This window comes from Orcinus orca, chromosome 4 (assembly GCF_937001465.1).
Source record: "Orcinus orca chromosome 4, mOrcOrc1.1, whole genome shotgun sequence".
NCBI lineage: Eukaryota > Metazoa > Chordata > Mammalia > Artiodactyla > Delphinidae > Orcinus > Orcinus orca.
In genome coordinates, this window is record NC_064562.1 from 133,198,757 (window position 1) to 133,221,210 (window position 22,454).

General features: G+C 40.1%; 1 protein-coding gene across 2 annotated transcripts in view; it reads right to left on the minus strand.

Annotated features, from left to right (window-relative positions):
- Positions 1–16,579, minus strand: part of PDE5A (phosphodiesterase 5A) — a 136,796-nt gene extending 120,217 nt beyond the window's left edge. The window contains exon 1 of one of the 2 annotated variants that reach the window (XM_004265087.3): positions 16,183–16,579. In XM_004265087.3, coding sequence (XP_004265135.1) covers positions 16,183–16,304 — 122 coding nt within the window. In that variant the 5' untranslated portion in view covers positions 16,305–16,579. Of the gene's footprint in view, positions 1–14,698; positions 15,257–16,182 lie in introns of those variants that run through there. The other variant, XM_004265088.3, reaches the window with a different exon arrangement.
- Positions 16,580–22,454: the final 5,875 nt, after the last annotated feature.

The window sequence follows — 22,454 nt, forward strand, 5'->3', positions numbered from 1 at the left end:
CAGAATTCCTAATGCCCCATCCTTCATCTTGCACCAGCCTCACTCCCTGCCAGGTTTCTTCGTATTAGTAAGTAGCACCATCATCTCCCTAGTTATTCAACCAAACATCTAGGAATTATTCTGGATTTCTGTTTCCTTCAACTCTCTCTTCTAATCCAGCAGCCAAGTTCTGTCACCTTGACTTCTAAAACCCTATAGTCCAATCTGCTCATTTCTATCTCTTGTACCACTTCCCTGGTCCAAACCCCACCATCTCTCACCTCGGACTGCGGCCACAGCCCCTTAACTGGTCTGATATTATACTAGCCTCCCTTCAATCCACTCTCCACACAGTAGCCAGAGTCATCTTCGAACAAAGTAAACCTTAACATCTTAACTACCCTACTTGGCTTCTCACTGAATCGAGAATAAAACTCAAACTCTTTCAATCCCTTACCATAGTCCCTCTCACCCATGCCTCCCTGACGTTCCTTAAGCACGTCAGACTGCTCCCAGTCTGGAAAGCTCTCCTCACCTGCACCTTGTTGATCACAGCTTCCATCTCCTGTGCAGACAGGTCTTCCCTGATCACTCCAACTCAGGTGGTGCCGACACGTTATGTTCTCCCCCCACACTATCTGAATTCTTACTATCATCTATTCTTCTGGTTTATTAATCTGTTGGTTTATTGCCTCCTCCGAGATGTAAATTTCATACTTGTCTGTCTTCTTCACGACTGCATTCCTGTACTTAGAAAACGCCTGTCACATACTGAGTCCTTGATAAATATCTGAGTGAAGTGAATGAATAAATAAATGACGACTCCTAAATCACCTGCATTAAAAGGGACAACAATCTTTTGAAAATGTGAATGCTGATATATTTGTTACAGAAAATCAACATTGTGTTTTAGCTATTAATGTTCATCACCCCTTGGATGTAAGCCTCATAACTGACCATGGCTATATCCTGTAGGGCCTAATATATGTCTTAAACAGAGCCAGTGTCCAAAAATTCTTTGTTAGGTGTTTTGTATTATTATATTTAATAGTCTCACAAGTGTTGTATTTCTAGATATTCTCTTGGAGAGATGAACTCAGTATTAAATGACACAGGAACAGCAGACCTGGTATATCCAGTGATTCAATCAACAATTTTTATTAATCACCAGTCATGGGGGAAAGGGTTTTCTCATGACCACATTATTGATTACCTGAGTCCCTGTAGATATATCCCTGTGTATGGAAAACATATGTTATCGTAACATCAAAACAATCACTTATAAACCAACCGTAAATAAAATTAAATCATCTCTCACACCTCTCTCCCTTCAGGCATCCCTTGACGTTTTGCAGTGCATGACCTATGTGGCTGTATGAAGTGGGCCGTCCTTCCTAAGACTAATATCTATCATTTCCTGTTGATTGTTTTTTAATACTTCAATCTCTGCAAATACAAATCACCTGCAGACTGCAATTTAAACTCTTATGTAAGATACAGAATTTCTAGAAGTAAACCAAAGTGATGTTGGAGAACTATTCTAATATTACATAAAGCCACTGATAATTAAGGGTTAAGCTCAATAAAAAAACTGCTAACAATCAAAAAATTAAAAAACAGCAAGGATCATGACATAACAAATACCTGAAAAGAGAATTCTATTCAAATAACTGCATTCTAGATTAAGAAGGGCTGCTGGAAGAACTGATGACATCTTCAAATATTAATTTTAAAAACCTATATTTGGGGAAAAAGACTCTATGATCCTGCTGCAAATGTCAGATAAGAAGTAAAGATATTGGTTTATGGCATAGTCTTGCCAGAAAATTGTGTATTTTACAAATTAGCTTGGAGTTTTCATTATAATCTAAATTTTACTAAGTCCAAAATAAGGTAAACTTACTTTCATAACCTGTGGTTCCATTTTTCAAGATCAAGTTCCAATCAAAACCTTTTCAGTGATATTTTTCGCTTTTAACTGGATTCACTTTTAAGTGTCTTTTTTCTTTAGAATGGATTATTCTCATGAAGGTCCTTGAGAGTGTCACTAACTAGCACTAACTAGGCTGGGCACCAGGGATACAGGAGTGAGCAAGCCCAGACCTCTCCTCCCTAAACTGAAGCTTATATTGTGTCCAGAAGTTAATTTATACACGTACTGTATTCGCTGTCATGTGAAGTTATACGTAACTGCATGTGAATGAAGAAAGATGGAAAGATGGACATGTCAAATACGAGGGTAAATATACCAGATGAGATTCAAGAAACCTGGCTGGTAGCTCTGACTGGAGCAAATCACCTCTATGGCCTGACACAGGATCTCTATTTTCCCTTCTTTCTCTTCCTTGAGTCTATGAGATTTTGAAAAGTATTTACATTAGTGATACTGAAAGGAAAAAAAGCACCATTTTATTTCAACCTGGTGAGGCAGACACTAACAATCCTACTTTCTCAATTATGCAGCTAAATTAAATGGCTGAACCACACACATTCTGCTAGCTGGCAGCAAAATCAGGAATCAAATCTAGGTCTCCTATTCCCAGTCTTACAGCCTGTAAGACTATAAAAGTTCCCAGAACACCAATGTTTGTCATGAAGACACCTCATAATGTCTAGCTGCATCTGAAAGAATCAAAAATCAAATTTAAACACATAAGGCATAGAGAGAATAAAATCACTTATAATACACATTCTCTAACTTAATTCTTTCCATCCAGATCGTAAAGGGATGGCACACTAAACCACTGAGGTAAAAACACTGCCCCAAGGGACTCAGAGAACAAATGTTCTTAAGGATTGTGTTCTGAAAAAAATCTAACTGAATCCCATGCCTATGTTTCTCTGAAAACAGGTCATGGTTTATAAACCTAAAATGATGCACTGAAAAGAATGTATAATAAATGTGTTCAAGAGAAGAGTAATTCTCAGGGCTGCTAGATTTAGCAAATAAAAATACTGGATACCCAGTTAAAACTGAGTTTCAGATAAACAATGAATAATTTTTTAATATAAGTAGAATCTAAAATTCAAATTGTACGGGGTGTCCTGTATTTTAGCTGGCCACACTAGTCGTTCGATATTCTGTTCTTCCCAACTGAAATTATTGGCAGATAGACAACAAAGAAAAGGTAGGTTCTGTGAAGCATACTAATGAGCTCCAGGCTATTAAACCACTAACACTAATTTTATCGTTTAAAGAGCACAAAGGATCCTGTGTACCACACTGTGATCCTGTGTTTGATAACTGAACCTTTTGAAAGCTCTTGGATTAATAATTTGTGGCATAAAATTCTTTCTTAAATCAAGCCTTTTCATTTTACTGTCCAATCCATACCATATATTTAATAGAGAAAAAAACAAACTGCAATCTACTTATAAAACGGAGGTTGACTAATTGCTAAAAATTCTTGGGACTTACAAAGCACCCCGAGAAGTTGTGTTTTTCAGCCATAAATCCAAAATTCCAATCATTATTCTAGCATTTGCTGCCAATGGGATTTGTGACCAGTGGCAAACGATTTTCTTCTTCTGAGTTTCAATTTCATCCTCTACATAATACGGGAAATACTGCCTGTTCTACCTTCTTCATGAAGTGCAAGGTGCTGACTGTCTTCAGCACAGTATAAAGTCAAGAATACCAAACTGGCCATCAGGAAACAACTCTAGTTCCAACTATAAGAATACACAGATGTGAGGCTGAACCAATCACAACTTCTCTGGAGGCTGTTTTCTCCAGAGTACAAGTCCTTCATTATAAAAATGGTCAGCTGTATGAACAGGTCATGAAGACTCCCACAACTTCTTATGTTATCAATAGGCCAGTAGGTGATGATTATTAGTTTGGTCAACTCCTGTCATCTCCTTTTGCCCCTCAGCTTCCCCATTTTCAAACAGGGGAAAGACTTCTTACTGCTTCACTCACCACACAGGGTTGATGTCTGAGACAAGTTATAAAATGCATGTGGGGCTTCCCTGGTGGTGCAGTGGTTAAGAGTCCGCCTGCCAATGCAGGGGACATGGATTTGAGCCCTGGTCCAGGAAGATCCCACATGCCACGGAGCAACTAAGCACGTGCGCCACAACTACTGAGCCTGTGCTCTAGAGCCTGCAAGCCACAACTACTGAGCCTGTGCGCCACAACTACCAAAGCCCACGTGCCTAGAGCCTGTGCTCCGCAACAAGAGAAGCCACCGCAATGGGAAGCCCGCACACCACAATGAAGAGTAGCCCCTGCTCGACGCAACTAGAGAAAAGCCCACGAGCAGCAACGAAGACCCAACACAGCCAAAAATAAATAAATAGATAAAGTTTTTAAAAAAGGAAAAGAAAATGCATGTGGAAGCATTTCAAAATCTCTTCCATATTTTTAAGATGTTGCTATCTCCTAGACCCTTAGTACTCATTCCAAAGGAGACGTAGGGCTGGGGTAAAGAGCAATGGCTGTTCATTTCCTCATAAAGCCCAGCCAAGAGAATCAGAGGAAGTGAGGGGGAAAGAGGTCGTGTTCCAGGTGGTATGGGTCCACAGGCCGAGTGGGTCTAATAGCGTTTGGAAATAGGCTGGCTACATGCATCCTGAGCATTCCAAGTCCTTGTCCAAAGCAGATACTGCAGATTGTCATTTATTATAGAATCCCACTAAGTTTTCCCCCTAGATAGAAGAGTTACATCATAACTCTCCATAAGTTACATCCTAGCTATTTGAGCAGAAAGAATGAAATGCATGCAAGTTCCACAAAGGTATTTTACCCTCTGCTCCAAGCGCTAATAACTTAGAGACTCTGCTTTCATGTATAAGCAAGTCTTTGTTAACTGTCCTGCAATCACAAGCAGAGTGGCCCTCTTGAAGTCTTAGAGTTGATTTAACTTTTACAAGGCTGTTAATGAAAAACAATAGGCCCTGGACCCTTGAAATAAAGCCACAGCCAAGGGAAATACAATAAAAATTAATGCTGAGAATTTATAATCGATGACAAGATCCTGATGTTTAACATCCCATCCAAATCATTCCTTCTCTCCTCACCAAAATCTGTTTTATTATCCTCCAGTCATTTATTTCCTTCCATATTTTATTACACAAAAAATTGCTTACCTCAAAAATGAGTTGTATTATATATCTTTTTAAAATGGGTAAATTCAATTTAGTTTTGTTTTTAAACTTTTACAATATGTCTTAAAATAACTAGAGAAACCCTGGAGGGTACCAGAATCAATGCTGGGAGTTACTGCTCTCAGGTAACATGCACGTGAAAACCATCTGTGGTTTCAAACTTGTGGGTACCACAGCTGCTGCTCAGCGCTCACTAAGGAACCCTTTCCCATACTGAGCAAGTAACGAACCCAAAAGATTGATATTAATTAGACACCAGGAAATAAAGCCAAGATAAAAACTTGTCATGAGTTTACCATAAATGTGACTTGGATTTTAAATCTCAACTCTTTTAAAACAATGAATCCAATCAGAAGTTTACTGTCTTCATATTCTACTTTACTGAAGACTCTTGCAGCTCAAACTGTCCATGCAATGATGATTTAATATAAAAATCAGTGTCACGAGGAATAACATTTAACACATTTTGATTTCATGAAGCTTCTTTATAGCACTAACAGCACTGCATTCTCCAAGACAGTGCTTCAATGTGGGTAGAGCACACTACGAAACTAAATGAGTGCATGCACTCAAAAGGCCAGGCGGCCAGGTCCTAGCAGCTGCTGCAGGAAAAGGCTGAGCTCGACATTTCCATTGTCAGACATTTGGGGTCTTTAGACCAGGGTCTTTAGCCTCTTCCTGAGTTAAATTCCTCATGGCATTAAATCTATGAGTCTTTGCATTGCTTCCATTAACAGTGATACTGAACTTCAGTAGAAAATGGTGGGTAAGGGCCCTAGGTGGGACAGACTTAGGCTTCAACTCCGGAGCTGCTTCTAAGATAAGACCTCAGGTGCACTATTTACTGTCTCTATAAGATGGAGATAACGGCATTAACCCTCACAGGCTTCTTAAGAAAATTAAGGGAAATCATGCCTATACAGTGATGGCATAGAGTCTGGTACACAGTGTTTAATATGTGATAGTTACTGTTTTTAAGTTAATTGAACATTGTTTTTTTGGTCGTGCCACATGGACTGCAAGATCTTAGTTCCTAGACTGGGGATTGAACCTGGGTCCTTGGCAGTGAAAGCACTGAGTTCTGAACACTGGGCCACCAGGGAATTCCCAAGTTAATCGAACATTAACTGGAATATATTTTCAAAAGCAATTAATTTTTTTGTAAAAATAAAAATAATTTATTCATGGGTTTCTACAGAATAATGATGTTAGCCATTATTTCTTTTTAAGCTCCTAGTTTAAAAGCACTAATTTCTCTATAGAAACACTTGTGCAAAAAAAAAAAAATTGTTTTAATGTTGGTATTTTCTCAAATTAGAATTGAAAAAACATAGACTCCCTAGACCAATAACCACACTTACATATAACAAATTTTCTGAATAACACATAAAGATTAAGAGCTGAACATGTAGTTGAGAAAAATCACTTTCTATTACTACTCAGAACTTAATTTTTAAAAATAAGTTATAGAATTTGGGGGACGATTTTTTCAAAATATCACAGATATCATAAAACTGTTTGACAACAAATGTGATATACAACTAATTATCTATAATAAAAACCATAGCAATATTTCATAATAACCATAATTCTAAACTGGAGAATGATTTTAATACTTGATAAAACAATGCTTCAACACTCTGCTACAAGAGATCTGGGGGTTAAAGTTGATCCATTTCAGTTCCTACCCAAGGGGGCTTACTTGGGGGAATTCTGTAAGTAGGTTGATGCCTGGGTCTCAAGGAGGTTACCCAGGAACAGTAACATTTGGGGAGATTTGCAGAGTGCCTCAAACAAAACAGAGGAAAAAGTTGCAAGCCCTGAATAGCCCACAAAACACAACGCCTGATCGTGTTTTTTAAGTCTCCTATTAAAACTTCACCCCTTTCTCTTTCTCTCCAGTGCTTTTTTCATCATTCATATGAATTAACCACTAAAACCAGAATTACAAAGAGTGTGTTAGTTTCCTGTCTAAAAAGGGATGGTTGATAATTTATATGGAAATGTGCTTTATCTGTAGGAAAAACATAAAAATAACTCACATAAAATATAATGTTAGATATTTCTCCTGCTCTTGGATCCTTATTTTACACAGTTCTAGCTGCATTGTTTGCAAAATCTGACCTAGATCCACCACTCATACTTGGAAAATACTTAAAGGAAACTATTCAATCTAAGAAGTTGATACTCTGCTCCTCTGGTGAGAATCAAGAATACTTAGAGCTGAAAGAGATTTTTAAACTCATTTATGAATTTCTCTGCCTTGATTTCTCACCCCCTCCTACCTCCCATTTTAAAGCCAAGATTTATTAACCTGGGCCAGTCACAAAGCTTGGGACACAGTCGGGAGGTCTGGACTCCCATTCCAATTCCCTTTCCAGTACCTTACACAATCCACAAAAGGTTCTGTTTAAACCATTAATAAAAATTCTTCTAAAAAATGAGAAGGACACAAAGTCTATTAAATCCCTGTTCTGTTGTTCTAATTCCCACTTATCAGAATAAGGGGATGACTCTCAAAGTTTGCAATTATAATTAAGGTACTGATGATTCTCAAGGTAAAATAAATAGTAAACTACTGAAAATCACTCTATAAAAGATAAGGAAATATGTATTAGTTCCTTTAAATTTCTTAAGAACCCTAGAAGTAAATGCTATTATTCCCATTTCACAAAGAAAGCAAATAAAGTACCTAAAGGTCATACTTTTAAGAAAGAGGTAGTTCTGGGGTTGAAGCTTAAATCTGTCCTATCTGGGGCCCTTAATCACCATAAATTGAAGTAAATTTTAAAGAGTTCAGAACAGTGGCTCCCAACCAAGTAGTGGTGCCAGCTTTTGGGGGCATTTGGAAGTGTGTGTCACAATAATCAGGTGCTCCTGACATGTAGTGTCTGGGGCCCAGGGATGTTAAACATCCTGCAATACGCTGAACAGTTTCTCACAATAACAAAAAGTATCACTACCAAATGCCAAACAGCATCCCCTTTAAGAAGCAATGGTTTACTATAATGGAAAAGAATATGAAAAAGATTAATCACTTTGCTGTAAACCTGAAACTAACACAACATTGTAAATCAACTATACTTCAATTTAAAAAAAAAAAAAAAAGCAACAGTTTAGAAGAATAAAAGATTAACCTACTATAACAGTGTATCAAATGAAACAGGGGCTATCTGGGACACCTCCAAGTGATTCCTCCAATAATCTCTACTCTGATGTTACAGTGAGTAGTTCCCTTGCTTCTGGCATGGATTAGAAACAAATGCTGTCTAAAGTTATTTAATGTTCCCAAGTTTTCTCCAGCTATGAAAACATCTGAGAAGCTTACTGGGACCAAATATAAATAAAATGCAGAACTGCTTCACATGGTTTTACATTCAAATTTGACCAAGAGTTGGAAGAGAAATGTTTTGTAATTTTCCATGCATTCACAATCACATGTATGGAAAATGTTCCTTAAAGGAAAACTTACTTGCATCTGAAAGAAAACCTAATAACCAAAATCTATGCTGTAAATATGTAAACCGATTTGTTTAGCAGCTTAGAGATGGGAAAGATTGGACTAGATTGGCATGGCCCAATATGAGGTATGAGAAGCCCTGAGAGTCCAGAGCAATTATGTTTTGAAGATCTGTAGTTTGTCTATGAAAATGCTTCAATTTTGCGTTTTCACACTAATGACAATTAAAACCAAAAAAAAAAGTAAAAGATGTACACTTTAAATTACACTTTAAATTACTGGGATGACCACCTTATAATCAAATACTATCCTTCAATTTTAGCAGTCAAGTTTATATTTGTATTTACAATCACACTGCCGCCCAATGGTTCTGAGATAAAGAGAAAATAAAAGAGGTAGATTTAATATGTAAATGTGCTTTCAAGCCAAATAAAAACCAAAAGCTGGTGTATTGTGCTATAGGACTAAAAGTTTCATGATTGTTACGAGAGACCCAGTGGGAGAAGTGAATCATCACAAGGCAACTGTAGCAAAGGCAAGCTGACCTTACCAGACCCCCCTGCATCCCAATCAGGGCCATATTCACTGTACAAGTATGAATGTTGTCAATTTGCATTTGGCTAGAGTTTTATCATTTTATTCATAATTAACTTTTACATTTATTTTGGTATTACAGTTGCATAAATGCTATGATTAAATTATACCTACTCTTAAGAATTCCTCATTTAACTCACATTAAAATGAGAGAAAGTCAATACTAGGTATGGCAGATATCTGGAACTTCTGGATGCACTCACATCACTTTCTTTGGGGAATTCCCCTCCCCCTCCCTCCCCCCCCCACTGACATATCACACTATGCGTTACCTGCCCCAACAAAGTAGTGAGACAACCCTATTCTTCCCAACACAATGACTGGCCCAGAGCAGGCAAGTGATGCAAGCAAGGCCAAATAATTTTGAGAGGGCTGATATGGATAAGAAGGTACTTTTCAAACATGAGAAATTTAAGACCCACATAAACTTGCCAAGAAGAAACTTTTCCAGCTCATGAAGAAGTCTACCGGAGAATAAAGCCAATGCAGCATAGGGCCAAAAGGACAGATGGAGGGAGGAAGAGTGGGAGGGAGGGAGGGAGGGAGGGAAGGAAGGAAGGAAGGAAGGAAGGAAGGAAGGAAGGAAGGAAGGAAGGAAGGAAGGAAGGAAGGAAGGAAGGAAGACAGACTGACTAGATAAACATACAGACAAAAAGAATGTTGACAAGATTATTTCACACCCAAACCAATCTCCAGGAACGTCAATCATGTGAGTTAATTATGTACGAGTTCAAGTTGAGTTTTTGTCACTTGTGACCAAAAGCTTTTTAACTAAGATACTGGGGATCAATAAGAATGTCTTTCTTGGGCTTCCCTGGTGACGCAGTGGTTGAGAGTCCGCCTGCCGATGCAGGGGACACGGGTTCGTGCCCCGGTCCGGAAAGATCCCACATGCCGCGCAGCGGCTGGGCCCGTGAGCCATGGCCGCTGAGCCTGCTTTCCGCAACGGGAGAGGTCACAACAGCGAGACGCCCGAGCAAAAAAAAAAAAAAAAAAAATTTGAAAGACACTGAACTACATGATTTCCTCCGACTCTAAAGTTCAAAGATCCTGTGTGTGTGTTTTAATTATTTCATCAGCTTAAAAAATCAGGATCTGTATATGTACAGCTGATTCACTTTGTTATAAAGCATAAACTAACACACCACTGTAAAGCAATTATACTCCAATAAAGATGTTAAAAAGAAAAAAAAATCAGCTTTTCTCTTCTTATGACCTCAGTATACTTATTATTACAAAATATAATAAGTAACAAAATTATTCAGAGAAGACAATTTGCAAAATGTTAATCTTACTTTACAATTCAGAATCAAGAGAAAGGTCTCAAAGAACACAGAAGCTAACAATGGCACCTAAGACTTCATAAAGCATGTTCACTACAAACTACAAATGGGGCACCTGGATATCTGTATCTCCATATATATGGCTTTTTTAAAGCTTTTTAGAATATTCATCAGAATGACTCTTATGAACTTAACACTCAGTTTTCTTTACCTGCCTTAAATATTTAGTTGGCAATAAGTATAAATTCCTACCAGTTAGAGAAAATGAATAAAGCACTCACACCATGAAAAAAACTATGATTCAAAATAAAATGAGAATACCAAGTCGGTAAATAAGATTACAGAACTAAATATCAAATGAATGACTCAAGTGGAAAGACTTTCTTCAATTTTTATTCTTATGTTGTAATTCACAGGCACTTTTTTTTTTTTTTTACTGAGAACCTGATTTAACAGATATTTCCAAGGCCACATCAATCAGTTATAACATTGCTCAACTGAATCTACATCTGTCCAGCTAAAGTAATCTCATAAGAAGTCCTGCAAAGTCAGTAGCTAGTCTGCATTCTAAACTCAAAAATTAGTCATTTTCAACCCTCCAATATCAATCAACTCAGTGATTTATTTAACTGCCCTGCAGTCCTTACCAAAGGCTTTTATCCTAAGATGAGTTTTTATCCTACAATTAGCCCTGAGAACAAAGAAAAAGATCTAACTCAACACAACAGTTACAGGTTTAATAAACTGTTAGTTTGAAAAATATTTGGGGGACAAACTAATAAACACCAAGCACTTTTTTTTAAGCCTTTTCAAGTATGAAAGAACTCTTTTCCAAGCATTATTAAAATGTAGCAGGAAGTTCAATCAGTTTTAAGTTAATTCACATTTTCAAATATAGAGGAAGGGAAGCAACTTAGTAAGACATACTACTCTCTGTAATCAGATAAGGGTGAAGGTACAAACTTTACCCATACAATTTGAAAGCACTTTCAAATATTTTAAAAGAAATGATATCAGAGACCAGACTCAAGTCATTTCTTTAGGTGGAACTATTTAAAAAGGAAATTTTGTTGTACAACATAATCAAAATGCTAAAAACTGCTCATCTTTAGGTACTGAAGACGATGTTAAGAAAATATTGGCAATTCCAATAGATCTTCAGATCACAAACGGAAAAAAAAAGCTACTGAATTGTACCACAAGCCTATTTAAGTGTTACACTAAGCAAATAGATTTATTTTGAATGACTAATTGCAATGCATTAGTTGTACCACAGCTTTAGGAATCATGATCTTGTATTGGGGGCTTTAAAAATGGAACTGAATATGAAACCTTGAGAACACTAGTGATAGAAGAGCAATGAGAAACATCATTTCAGGGGCTCATACGGATTCTTCCAGATTCAATCCTATCCAAATTCAATCCACATGAGTACTTTTAGGGCACTAAAAGGTATCTTCGAGCTGGCTATAAGGACCCTGGTTATAAGCAATACAAGGATAAAAGGACATTATTACACCAGAATTACCATAATGAAAATATTAGAAATAATATCAAAGCCAGACTGAGTCAATACCCACAGGATTTTATTATCTTCAACACTAGTGACTGCTTAACAAAATATGCTTAACAAAACGTGTCTGAAAATTGTGAGTTTATATTCCTATATGATCATAGAAACAATCATTTTTAAGATTGAATAGCAATATTTATTTTACACCTATCATCTGACTTTAAGATAATATCTTGCAAAAAAAGTTACAGCTTTTAGAGATGAGAAAATAAGAAAAGACAGAAAGAAAGAAAGAAAGAAGAAAGAAAAGAAAGAAAGAAAGAAAAGAGAGAGAAAGAAAGAAAGAATCCCAAACTCAGGACCTGGAACATCAACTAATTCACCACAGCTTTGCAGTGTCAAATAAAAGGTCTATCATAGAAAACTACATGCGAGTGTAAAACTTCTGTTTCTGGACTTTGATCCAAGTGGTCACAAAAAGTTGTCCTCACTTAGTATCTCCTATTTCCAGTATATGCCAAATATTCTCAAGCTTTTGTCTAGTACAAAAAAAAGCAATAAAAAGTCAATCATATTACCCCTACAATTCTAAATGATCTAAAACATCGTGCACAATCACAGAGCTGATTAGTAACTAATGAAAGGTAAGTTATTCTAATAAGCTGTCAAGAATAACAACAGCTGTTAAAGTGGCATTAGCACCAGAAAGGCTTCATCTGTGAATGCACAAGCATTAAAGCCCTTAATGAACGCAGCATCTCAAACTCGTAGGACTGCAAAGTTTTCTATGATAGCAAGGGTGGAGGTTTTCCATAGGTTTTAGTTACTAGTCTCCAAGTAATTTTTATGCCTATAGATTATGTTACGAATCGTTCAACTGACACTCTCAAAATTCACTTAAACAGGTTTTGATTGCTGAAAAGCATCTATTTGTGTGCTGCAAGCTATAGCTTTTAAGGAGGTGCTTAGCTCTGTATTTGAAGATAATTATAGGAAACAATGTAATACAGCAGCAATAATTGCTTTCAAGGTCAACCAAAATTCACAGGTGTTTAAATGAGAATTTAGTGCCAGAACCTTCCTTCTATTCAGTGACTACTATTGAGTGCAGACCATTCAGTCTGGGGAGAGAATAGAGAAGCATGCATGAATGTCAAACAACAATTAAATCAAATAAGGTAGAAATAGTTCTATCAATGAGACTGTTTACAGGCACAGATGGCCAATCTCAGTGAATTCAAATTTATTTAAAATCTTAAAACTCGCCAAACGCCTCTACAGAGCTATTCTGTTGCATGGGTTTCCTGAATCACATACAGTATTCATTTTTTACATTGTGTAACAAAAGGGAAAAAAGCAAAGTAATGTGATCTTCTTGTTAAAGCAAACAAACAAACAAACGACTTACCTGTAAAGTTAAGGTGTCTGTAATAAGATTTGACCACAACCATGTGAATCACACCATGTTCAGCAGGTTGGCCTTTTTATAATCAACTAGTGCCCAATCTCTGATTCTTATTTTAAGTTTCCAGTTAATGCCATCAAATATAAGCCCAAACTGGAATACTGTTTCTTGAAAAACCTCTGGCTACGCATAAGACTTAGATTATATTCTTCACACTGACAACTTTCAGCGCCTTGTAACTCCTAAAATTGAGGGCCTGCCCTACTCTTGAATGTCTTACACTTTCATTTTCCGGCTTACACTCAGCATAAACTCTTCTCTCAAGATTGTATACACACACATATATATCACAGAAAGGGCTCAGCCTCTTGTCAACATCAACTGTACTATAAAAACCCTAACTGAAGGTCTAAATTTTACACTAAGCAGTGTACTTTTGAGAACTGGGATTTTAATCCTATGCTACTTGGGAAAAAAAGTAATGTGAAAAGAAATGTAACTTAACTCACTCAATTTATTTTCCAAAAAAAAGTAACTCAAAGTTTTGGCAGGCTCTCAAAGTGAAGTGTTTTTACGTATGAGTTAAAACCTACCGCCAAACAATCCCAAGTTTATGTCTTTAAAAGGGGGGGGGGGGAGACAAAGGACATTTACTCTGATTTTAAAATAAGTAATTTTGTTCTTTCTTAATAATCTGCCTGAAGAACATCTCTAAAGAACATCCCCCTACACATTTAAAATATCAGCCCAGTTCTCCTGCCCATTCCCCATTCTATGCGCTATAGCTCATTAAGGGCGGAAGAGTGGAAGTGTGCAAGGGTGAAAGCAAACCGGGGACAGATGGCCTACGAGGAGGTGACCTCTAAAAACTGTTGGCTCCCAGAAATCGATACTTCCAGACCTAGATGGTCTTAGTGCCTCACCCCAAACTCGCAGAAAAGTCCTCCTCGAAAAGAAAACACTTTCCATTCAGGGTTTATCCTCTGGTCGCTCCAGATTTAGGATTTTGATAGAAGGCGAAAGCGGCGAACAGGATTTTAAAAGGAGGGCGGAGTAATTAAACAGAAGAGATAAGATTTGCGCCGAAGCCACCGCCTCTTATTAAAAACCTCCGAAAGTGATCAAATCGACACCAACTCCGAACGTTCGTTAGAAGACGTAGAGTTAAAAAGAGCCCCATCTAAGACCTCAAAGTATTACATCCACGGGAAAGTAAAGGAAGACAAAAATCTCATAGAATCCATTTTCAGTGAAGCGTCGCCCGCCGGTGTGACCCGGGTGCCACCCCCCAGCACCCGGCCCCCACCGCGCCCCCGGGGAAAGTGGGAAAGACGGGGAGATGCTTAAGGAAGTACCTTGTTTTGTCCCCAAAAGGCAACATAGCAAACGTGATGAGTTGGAGGTGCAGATCAGGCGGCCTCGACGGACCCTGGACTCCAGGAGGCGCCGGGGGGCGACGACGTGCCCAGGTGAGGCCGGTAACTCGAAGCCGGCTCCCCTACCGCCCCCGCGGTCGCGCCACCGCCCGCGGCCGCCCGTTCGCCCCGCGCTGCACCGGCCCCTGGCTGGGAACGCCCGGCCGAGTCGCAGCGGTGCGCCGGCGAGTGGGAGCCCAGCGCCCAGCCCCGGCCGGCCCTTTCACCATCACCGCCCCGCGTGCGTCTCCCTCCCGGCGAGGCGGCCAGCGTCAGCTGCCCGAAGGCCGCTGCCGGGAGCCGGCGATGGCGAGGTTCGGGCCCCTTCTCCAAAGGGGTGCGTCTGGGAGTCAGCCCGAGTCCGAGCGCAGCAGCCTTGCCCGCGCCCCGGCTTCGCACCAACTCCTCCGGCTTCGGGGCACCAGCCTGCCACGCACTCTCCGTTCCACCCTCCTAGCCCCTCGGCTTCAGCCTCAATTCCTCTCTAAGTCTCCCGCGAACGTTTCCCACGCGCGCCCCGACTGCTCGCTGCGCAGCCGCCTCCCAAAGGACAGGACCCCGCCTCCCAAAGGACAGGCTCCCTCCTCCCCGCCCTCCGCAGCAGGCGCCCCAGCGCTTGGCTCCGGACCAGGAAGAGCTGGCCTCTGGGGTCGCCTCGGGCCGCGGGACCTGTCACCCGCCGGGGTCCGCTCACCGCCGCGCCTCCCCACCGCCCTTTGTGTGCACGCCACGAACCCCTCCGCGGAGCCCGTTCGGCGGCGCCGCCTTGCGCGCAAAAGCGAAGGAAAAGGGGAGCGCGAAACAGCCAGGGGACTGGAAGGGGGCAAAAGGCGACAGCACTCACTTTGGGAAGGTTCCGGCATGTTGCTGCCTTTGGGCTTCTTCGTGGTCTCGCCCCTACCCTGGCTTCCCCGCCCCGCCAGGGCCGGGGCGAAGAGAGACGGGGGAGGAGCGGAGCCACAGGGAACGCGTTGGAAATGGTGCTTCCGGAGCTGCAGGGAAGGGGCTTAAAAACTGTTTTGGTTTCGCTAAGGATTTTTAGGGGAACCAGGAGGCTAGAGAAGGGCTAGAGGAAGGCCTGTGAGCGCAGATATATGAAAATAATCTTGCTCCCAGGGAATACCGGGGCTGCCAGCGTGTGTGTGTGTGTGTGTGTGTGGCGGGGGGGGGGGAGTCGGCACGTTCATTTTTGTATTTGAACTTTGTGAGCAAGTTGGATCGAATCCGACGGTTTTTCGACTGTACTGGCCTTAAAGTCGAGGTCTCTACACCGTAACAGGATCATGGCCCTACTTCAAAAGCAAAGGGCCTGAGAGTGGAGACGGTTTAATGGTTAACGAAGGGGAAAATTCAATAGGGGAGAGAGATCAGCCCCAGGTCACGCTCCAGGCCCCGGCAGGGTCTTCCGTGGGTCCTCTTCTTACCTGGTGCCTTTCCTAACAAAGTAAGAGAAGGTAAAGTCCCAGTGATCGTCCAGCCACGCTTCGACCGAGTCCTGGTCCCACTGCTGCTGCGGCCGCGCGGAGCCGGGGCCGCTCCGCTCCATGATCGGCGCGGCGCGTCTCTGCGGCTTGCTGGTGCTGGTTTTCCACCCCAGCTGGGGTCCCTCCCTTGGAGGAGCTGGACTCTGCCTCGAGACCCTCCCCGTTCGCCCTGCTCCAGTCCGGCCGGCTTTCGGCGAAGCTGCTCAGGCACCGGGCCACCCTCCTGCCGTGCCCCGCCTCTCCCGGTCCTCACCGCTCCCAGGTGTGGCAGGGTGCAGCAGCCCCGCGCTTTCCCTGGGGTCTGGCTGAGACTGGCTCTCGCAGTCTCTCCAGTCCCAAGATTCCGAGGCGGCCGCGGCGGCGACTGGCGAGCTCTCCGGAAGCCTAATGGCCAGGACTAGAAGGAAGCCAAGGCGGCCGCTGGGGTGCGCTGTGTGCCGAGCCGGCTCCAGAGGAGCGCGCAAAGGTGACTCTGGGTGTGTTCGCTGGGCGTCCCACTCTAGGAAAGGGAAGGTCGCGCTGTGGAGAACCATCCCAAGCCCAGAGAGCGGTAGCTGGGGTTATTTTCGCCCGAAAATGAGAGGTGGTGGTAGCCCGGGCACTTTTCCTCAGGCCTGGGAGAACAATGACTGTCCCGCCTCGCTTTCCACCAGCCCAGCGCATGGGTCTCGGAGGAGCGGGGACGCACCTTCCTCGGAGCTCCACCAGCGCAGTGGCTCAAAGCGCCCCAGCCAAGGACCACTCCTGGGTAAGGAGAGTTGGGGCGTGTGTCACCTCAATAGATTTGCAGGTCCTGGTGGGTAACTTCCAACAAAACCATTCCCGTGATTTAATGTTAATAATAACAATAATAATTATAAATTAAGTGCCTTCTCATCAAAGGCTTAATTTGCATTAAGCCCCTTTTCCTGACTGGAAAAAGAAAAAGGTAGATTGAAATACAATAATCACGATGGTTTGTGTATGAAGTCAGAAAACAAGGGCGTCTCCGTACAATTAGGTTAACGAGAGTACGGGCACTACCCAGGTATCAGAGCAGCCAGTTAGCCCAATTTTAAGTTAATTCATCATTTATACTGAACTGGAATTAATACACACACACCACGAAAAAAGTATCTGTTTAAAAGGGCTCAGCCTTACTACCCTGTTTTGTCCAATCCCTATCATGCTTTACAAAAAAGAATTGGTGTCTTCCTTTGCTTTATCCTCATCCCCATCTCCGTGCAGTTTTAGTATGGTATTTTGCCATGACCTAATTTTTTTGGCAAAATTAAACTGGAGCTGTGTTTCACAACGTGCGAATGACACCATTAGCAGTGATATACCAAAAGTGATTTAGCCGACATACTTTTTACAAACTCCTTTCAAAATATTCTTGGCAAGAATGTAAGACATTACTCACCACATAGAAACACATCATTAAACAGATAATATGAGAACTTTAAAAAATGTCTTCCAATCCCCCAATGCAATGGTTTATACTTCCTGCATTAAATAATTGTCCTTTTGTAACTTCAGTTTCTTTGAAACTTCATTGTTGTATGCAAGTAGCCACAAACCATTAAAAACCAAGCAAGGGAGTAGAGAATGAAGTAATGTATAATAAATGTATAATAAATTATATCAGAGTTCTCTTCTAATTTGTTACTATGATAGTGATTACAGTGCTCATGAACAAAAGTGCTCAGTTTTTCCTTGTGGAAAGCCATGCGTTTCTCCTCTCAAGAGGTCAATTATAATTTAAAACTCTACGTCCTACTAAAGATGGAGTGGATTTTTGGCTTGAATTGCTTGCCTTGGCTGGCTACCATGATTAAATTAACAGGCATTATCCATATGTCCATTTTCTCTCCTAACTTCAAAGGGTTAAATTATCAGAAATCAGGAAGGCTTCCGAAAAGTTTGTGCAAGACAAACAATCTGTGGACTATCGCATCATGAGTTTCATTTCTGTGTGGTGTAGATGTTGGGTGGAGGGTTACTGTGAAGGCCTGTTAACCTGAGTGAGTATATCTCAAGGGATGGGGGATGAGGCATTTCAAAATGTTCTAGTCTCTAGAAAACTCAGATAAAACAATACCTCTTGTGACTTTAAAGTACTTTAAGTTAAGCATATTTTGAACTGGCCTCACCCTGGCCTTTTGTTCTACAGCTCCATTTATTCTTTATTCCAATTTGCCCCATTATTTTATGTATGTTCTAACTTTTTGGTATGGATTGCTCTAACCATCTCAAATCTTGTTTTAGAATAAGTTGAAGAATGAGTAAATAATAAACATTACCAGGAAATAACTTGGAAAATGATGTGAATGCTACTTACAACAAATGCAATGACTTAACAGAAAGCCCTCCAATGTATTCCCATTGAATAAAACCCAAACTCTCTAACATGGCTTACAAGGTTCTGCATGATTTTTACTGACCTCTACTGCTAAAGGTTTTATTCAAACAACTAGAAAAAACAAACAAAACCACAGATGATCAAATTCCTTTTCCAAAAAAGAGAACACAAATTATAAAAGTCATGACATCTTCCCTGCCTTTTTTTTTCAAATACCACATAATATCTTTTGTTTCCTTGCAGCAAACCTATATGTTCCAGGCTTGAAAAAATTGAGTAAATATATTTGCACATATAATGGGATCTAGGTTTCCCATTGTTGAACAGGAAGCCTAGAAGGTACATTGTGGTGTTGAAATGGAATTGGAGGTTAAAAATTAAATGTGTGTGTGTGTGTGTGTGTGTGTGTGTGTGTGCATGTGTCATGTGGGGAAATCCCACATGACAAGGAAATGCAGGCAGCTTTTAGGAGCTGTGGGCAGCCTCCAGCTGACTGCCTACAAGGAGCTCTATCCAGAAAGAAAAATGAATTCCTCACTCTTATAAAGGCAAGGAACTGAATGCCACCAACAACTGGAGTGAGTGCAGAAGCAGATATTTCCCCAGTCAAGCTTCAGATGACACCATGATCCCAGCCAATAAATTGATTGCAGCCTTGTGAGATGCTAAGCAGAAGACATCTTCATAATTGACATCTTAATAACACTGAGTCCTAGAATCTGTTAACATAGTATATTTATCCATTTATTCTGATCTTTTAAATTTCTCCCAGCAATGTCTTATAGTTTTTAGTGTACATGTCTTGCACATATTTTAATAAACTTATCTCAGTATATATTCCACTGTCACTGAGAGATACTAGAAGCAATGACATTCATGTGACTATGAGTACACTTAGTCCCAGATTTTGGTTTCTAAATACCACTCTTCACTTTAAAAGAAACCAGGAGTCTTTGGAGAAAAGATTCCAGGTTTGTGACAGGGAAAGTACAAAATATGCCTGGAAAATCTTGTTTTGACAGAAAATAAGAAAGACTTAAAAATGATACCAACATATCAGAACAGAGGACGTATATGAAAGGGGCTTCCAATGTACAAGTCTGAAGCAATTGGAATATCAAAATATATACTGATAGCAGCAAATTTTAAACCATTGACTAAAATAAGAAACTGTGATTCCATACTGATATAAATAAAAAACTAGATAAGCAAATAAATAGAAGAGAAAGGAATGTTCCTTACAGTAGAATGCCAACTAATAAATATAAAAGGAATCAAGTAATTAGAAAATTATTAATAGTTGCTAAAACTAATTAATGAGACTGTGATGATGGGTGGGATATCTACATAGCTTAAAGTATTTCCTCACATAAGAATCGATATTGTCAAAATGACTATACTACCCAGAGCAAGCTACAGATTCAATGCAATCCCTATCAAATTACCAATAGCATTTTTCACAGAATTAGAACAAAAATTTTTACAATTTGTATGGAAACACAAAAGACCCCAAACAGCCAAAGCAATCTTGAGAAAGAAAAATGGAGCTGGAGGAATCAGACTCCCTGACTTCAGACTATACTACAAAGCTACAGTAATCAAAACAGTATGGTACTGGCACAAAAACAGAAATATAGATCAGTGGAACAGGAGAGAAAGTCCAGCAATAAACCCACACACCCATGGTCACCTAATCTATGACAAAGGAGGCAAGAATATATAATGGAGAAAAGACAGTCACTTCAAAAAGTGGTGCTGGGAATACTGGACAGCTACATGTAAAAGAATGAAAGTAGGACACTCCCTAACACCATACCCAAAAAGAAACTCAAAGTGGATTAAAGATCTAAATATAACACCAGATACTATAAAACTCTTAGAGAAAAACATAGGCAGAACACTCTTTGACATAAATTGCAGCAAGATCTTTTTTGATCCACCTTCTAGACTAATGAAAATGAAAACAAAAATAAACAAATGGGACCTAATTAAACTTAAAAGCTTTTGAACAGCAAAGGAAACCATAAACAAAACAAAAAGATAGCCCACAGACGGGGAGAAAATATTTGCAAACAAAGTGACTGACAAGGGATTGATCTCCTAATTATACAAACAGCTCATGCAGCTTAATATCACAAAAACAAACAACCCAATCCAAAAATGGGTGGAAGACCTAAATAGACATTTCTCCAAAGAAAACATACAGATGGCTAACACATGAAAAGATGCTGAACGTCACTAATCATTAGAGAAATGCAAATCAAAACTACAATGAGGTATCACTTCACACCAGTCAGAATGGCCATCATCAAAAAGTCTACACACAAATGCTGGAGAGGGTGTGGAGAAAAGGGAACCCTCCTACACTGTTGGTGGGGATGTAAATTGGTACAACCATTATGGAGAACAGTATGGAGGTTACTAAAAAAACTAAAAACAGAGCTACCATATGATCCAGCAATCCCACTCCTGGGCATATATCTGGAGAAAACCATAATTTGAAAATATACATGCACCCCAGTGTTCAATGCAGCACTATTTACAATAGCCAGGACATGGAAGCAACCTAAATGCCCAACAACAGAGGAATGGATAAAGATGTGGTACATATATACAATGGAATATAACTCAGCCACAAAAAAGAACAAAATAATGTCATTTGCAGCAACATGGATGGACCTAGAGATTGTCATACTGAGTGAAGTAAGTCAGACTTCTAGAGAAAGACAAATATCATATGATATCACTTATATGTGGGATCTAAAAAAAACAGTACAAATGAACTTATCTACAAAACAGAAATAGAGTTACAGATGTATAAAACAAACTTATGGTTACCGGGGGTAAGGCGGGAAGGGATAAACTGGGAGATTGGGATTGACATATACACACTACTATATATAAAATAGATAACTAATAAGGACCTACTGTATAGCACAGGGAACTCTGCTTAATACTCAGTAATGACCTATATGGGAAAAGAATCTTAAAAAGAGTGGATATATGTATACGTATAACTGATTCACTTTGCTGTACAGCAGAAACTAACACAACATTGTAAATCAATTACACTCCAATAAAAAATAAAAAATAAGTAAAATAAAATAAAATGAAAGTATCTCCTCACAGGTTTCTTATTACTTACTGTGGGAAAATAGTATCTTTACAACAGAGAGACCTTGTGGATGTCTCTCTAACCAAGTGATTCGATTTATTATCACTCATACTGGGACAAACCAACAGTGTACACCTTTTAATAGAATATCCTGAGAAGGACACAATGTTACTTCTGTGTCATTACTGCCAAAATCATGAATCTAATCATGAGGATGAGATTGAGGGATTTACATAAAACACACCTAGATTGAGAAATTCTACAAAATAACTGGCCTGTATGCTTCAAAGATTTCAAGGTCAAGAAGGACAAAGACTGAGGAGCTCTTCATTATTTATTGCTATGCAATGATATTACCACAGCATTAGTGGCTTAAAGCGACACACGTTTGTTACCTCTGTTTCTGTGAATTAGGAGTCTAGGTTGGTTAAGCTGGATCCTCTGCTCAGAAGTGTCTCACAAGGCAGTCGGGGTATCAGCCAGAGCTTCAGTCTCATCCGAGGCTCAACTGGAGAAGGATCCTCAGCTAAGATCACTCAGGCTCTTGGCAGAATTCAATTTCTTGTGATTGTAGAACTGAGAAATTCTTTTTCTTGCTGGATTCTGGCTGAAGACCTTTACAGGTTATTGGTTGGAGGCCAATCTCTACTTCTCAAAGCCACTGTCAGTGCCTTGCCACACGGATTTTCCCAACATGGCCAGTTGCTTCCTCAAAGCCAGCAAGGGAGGCAGCCTTCACCAAGATGGGCAGTATAA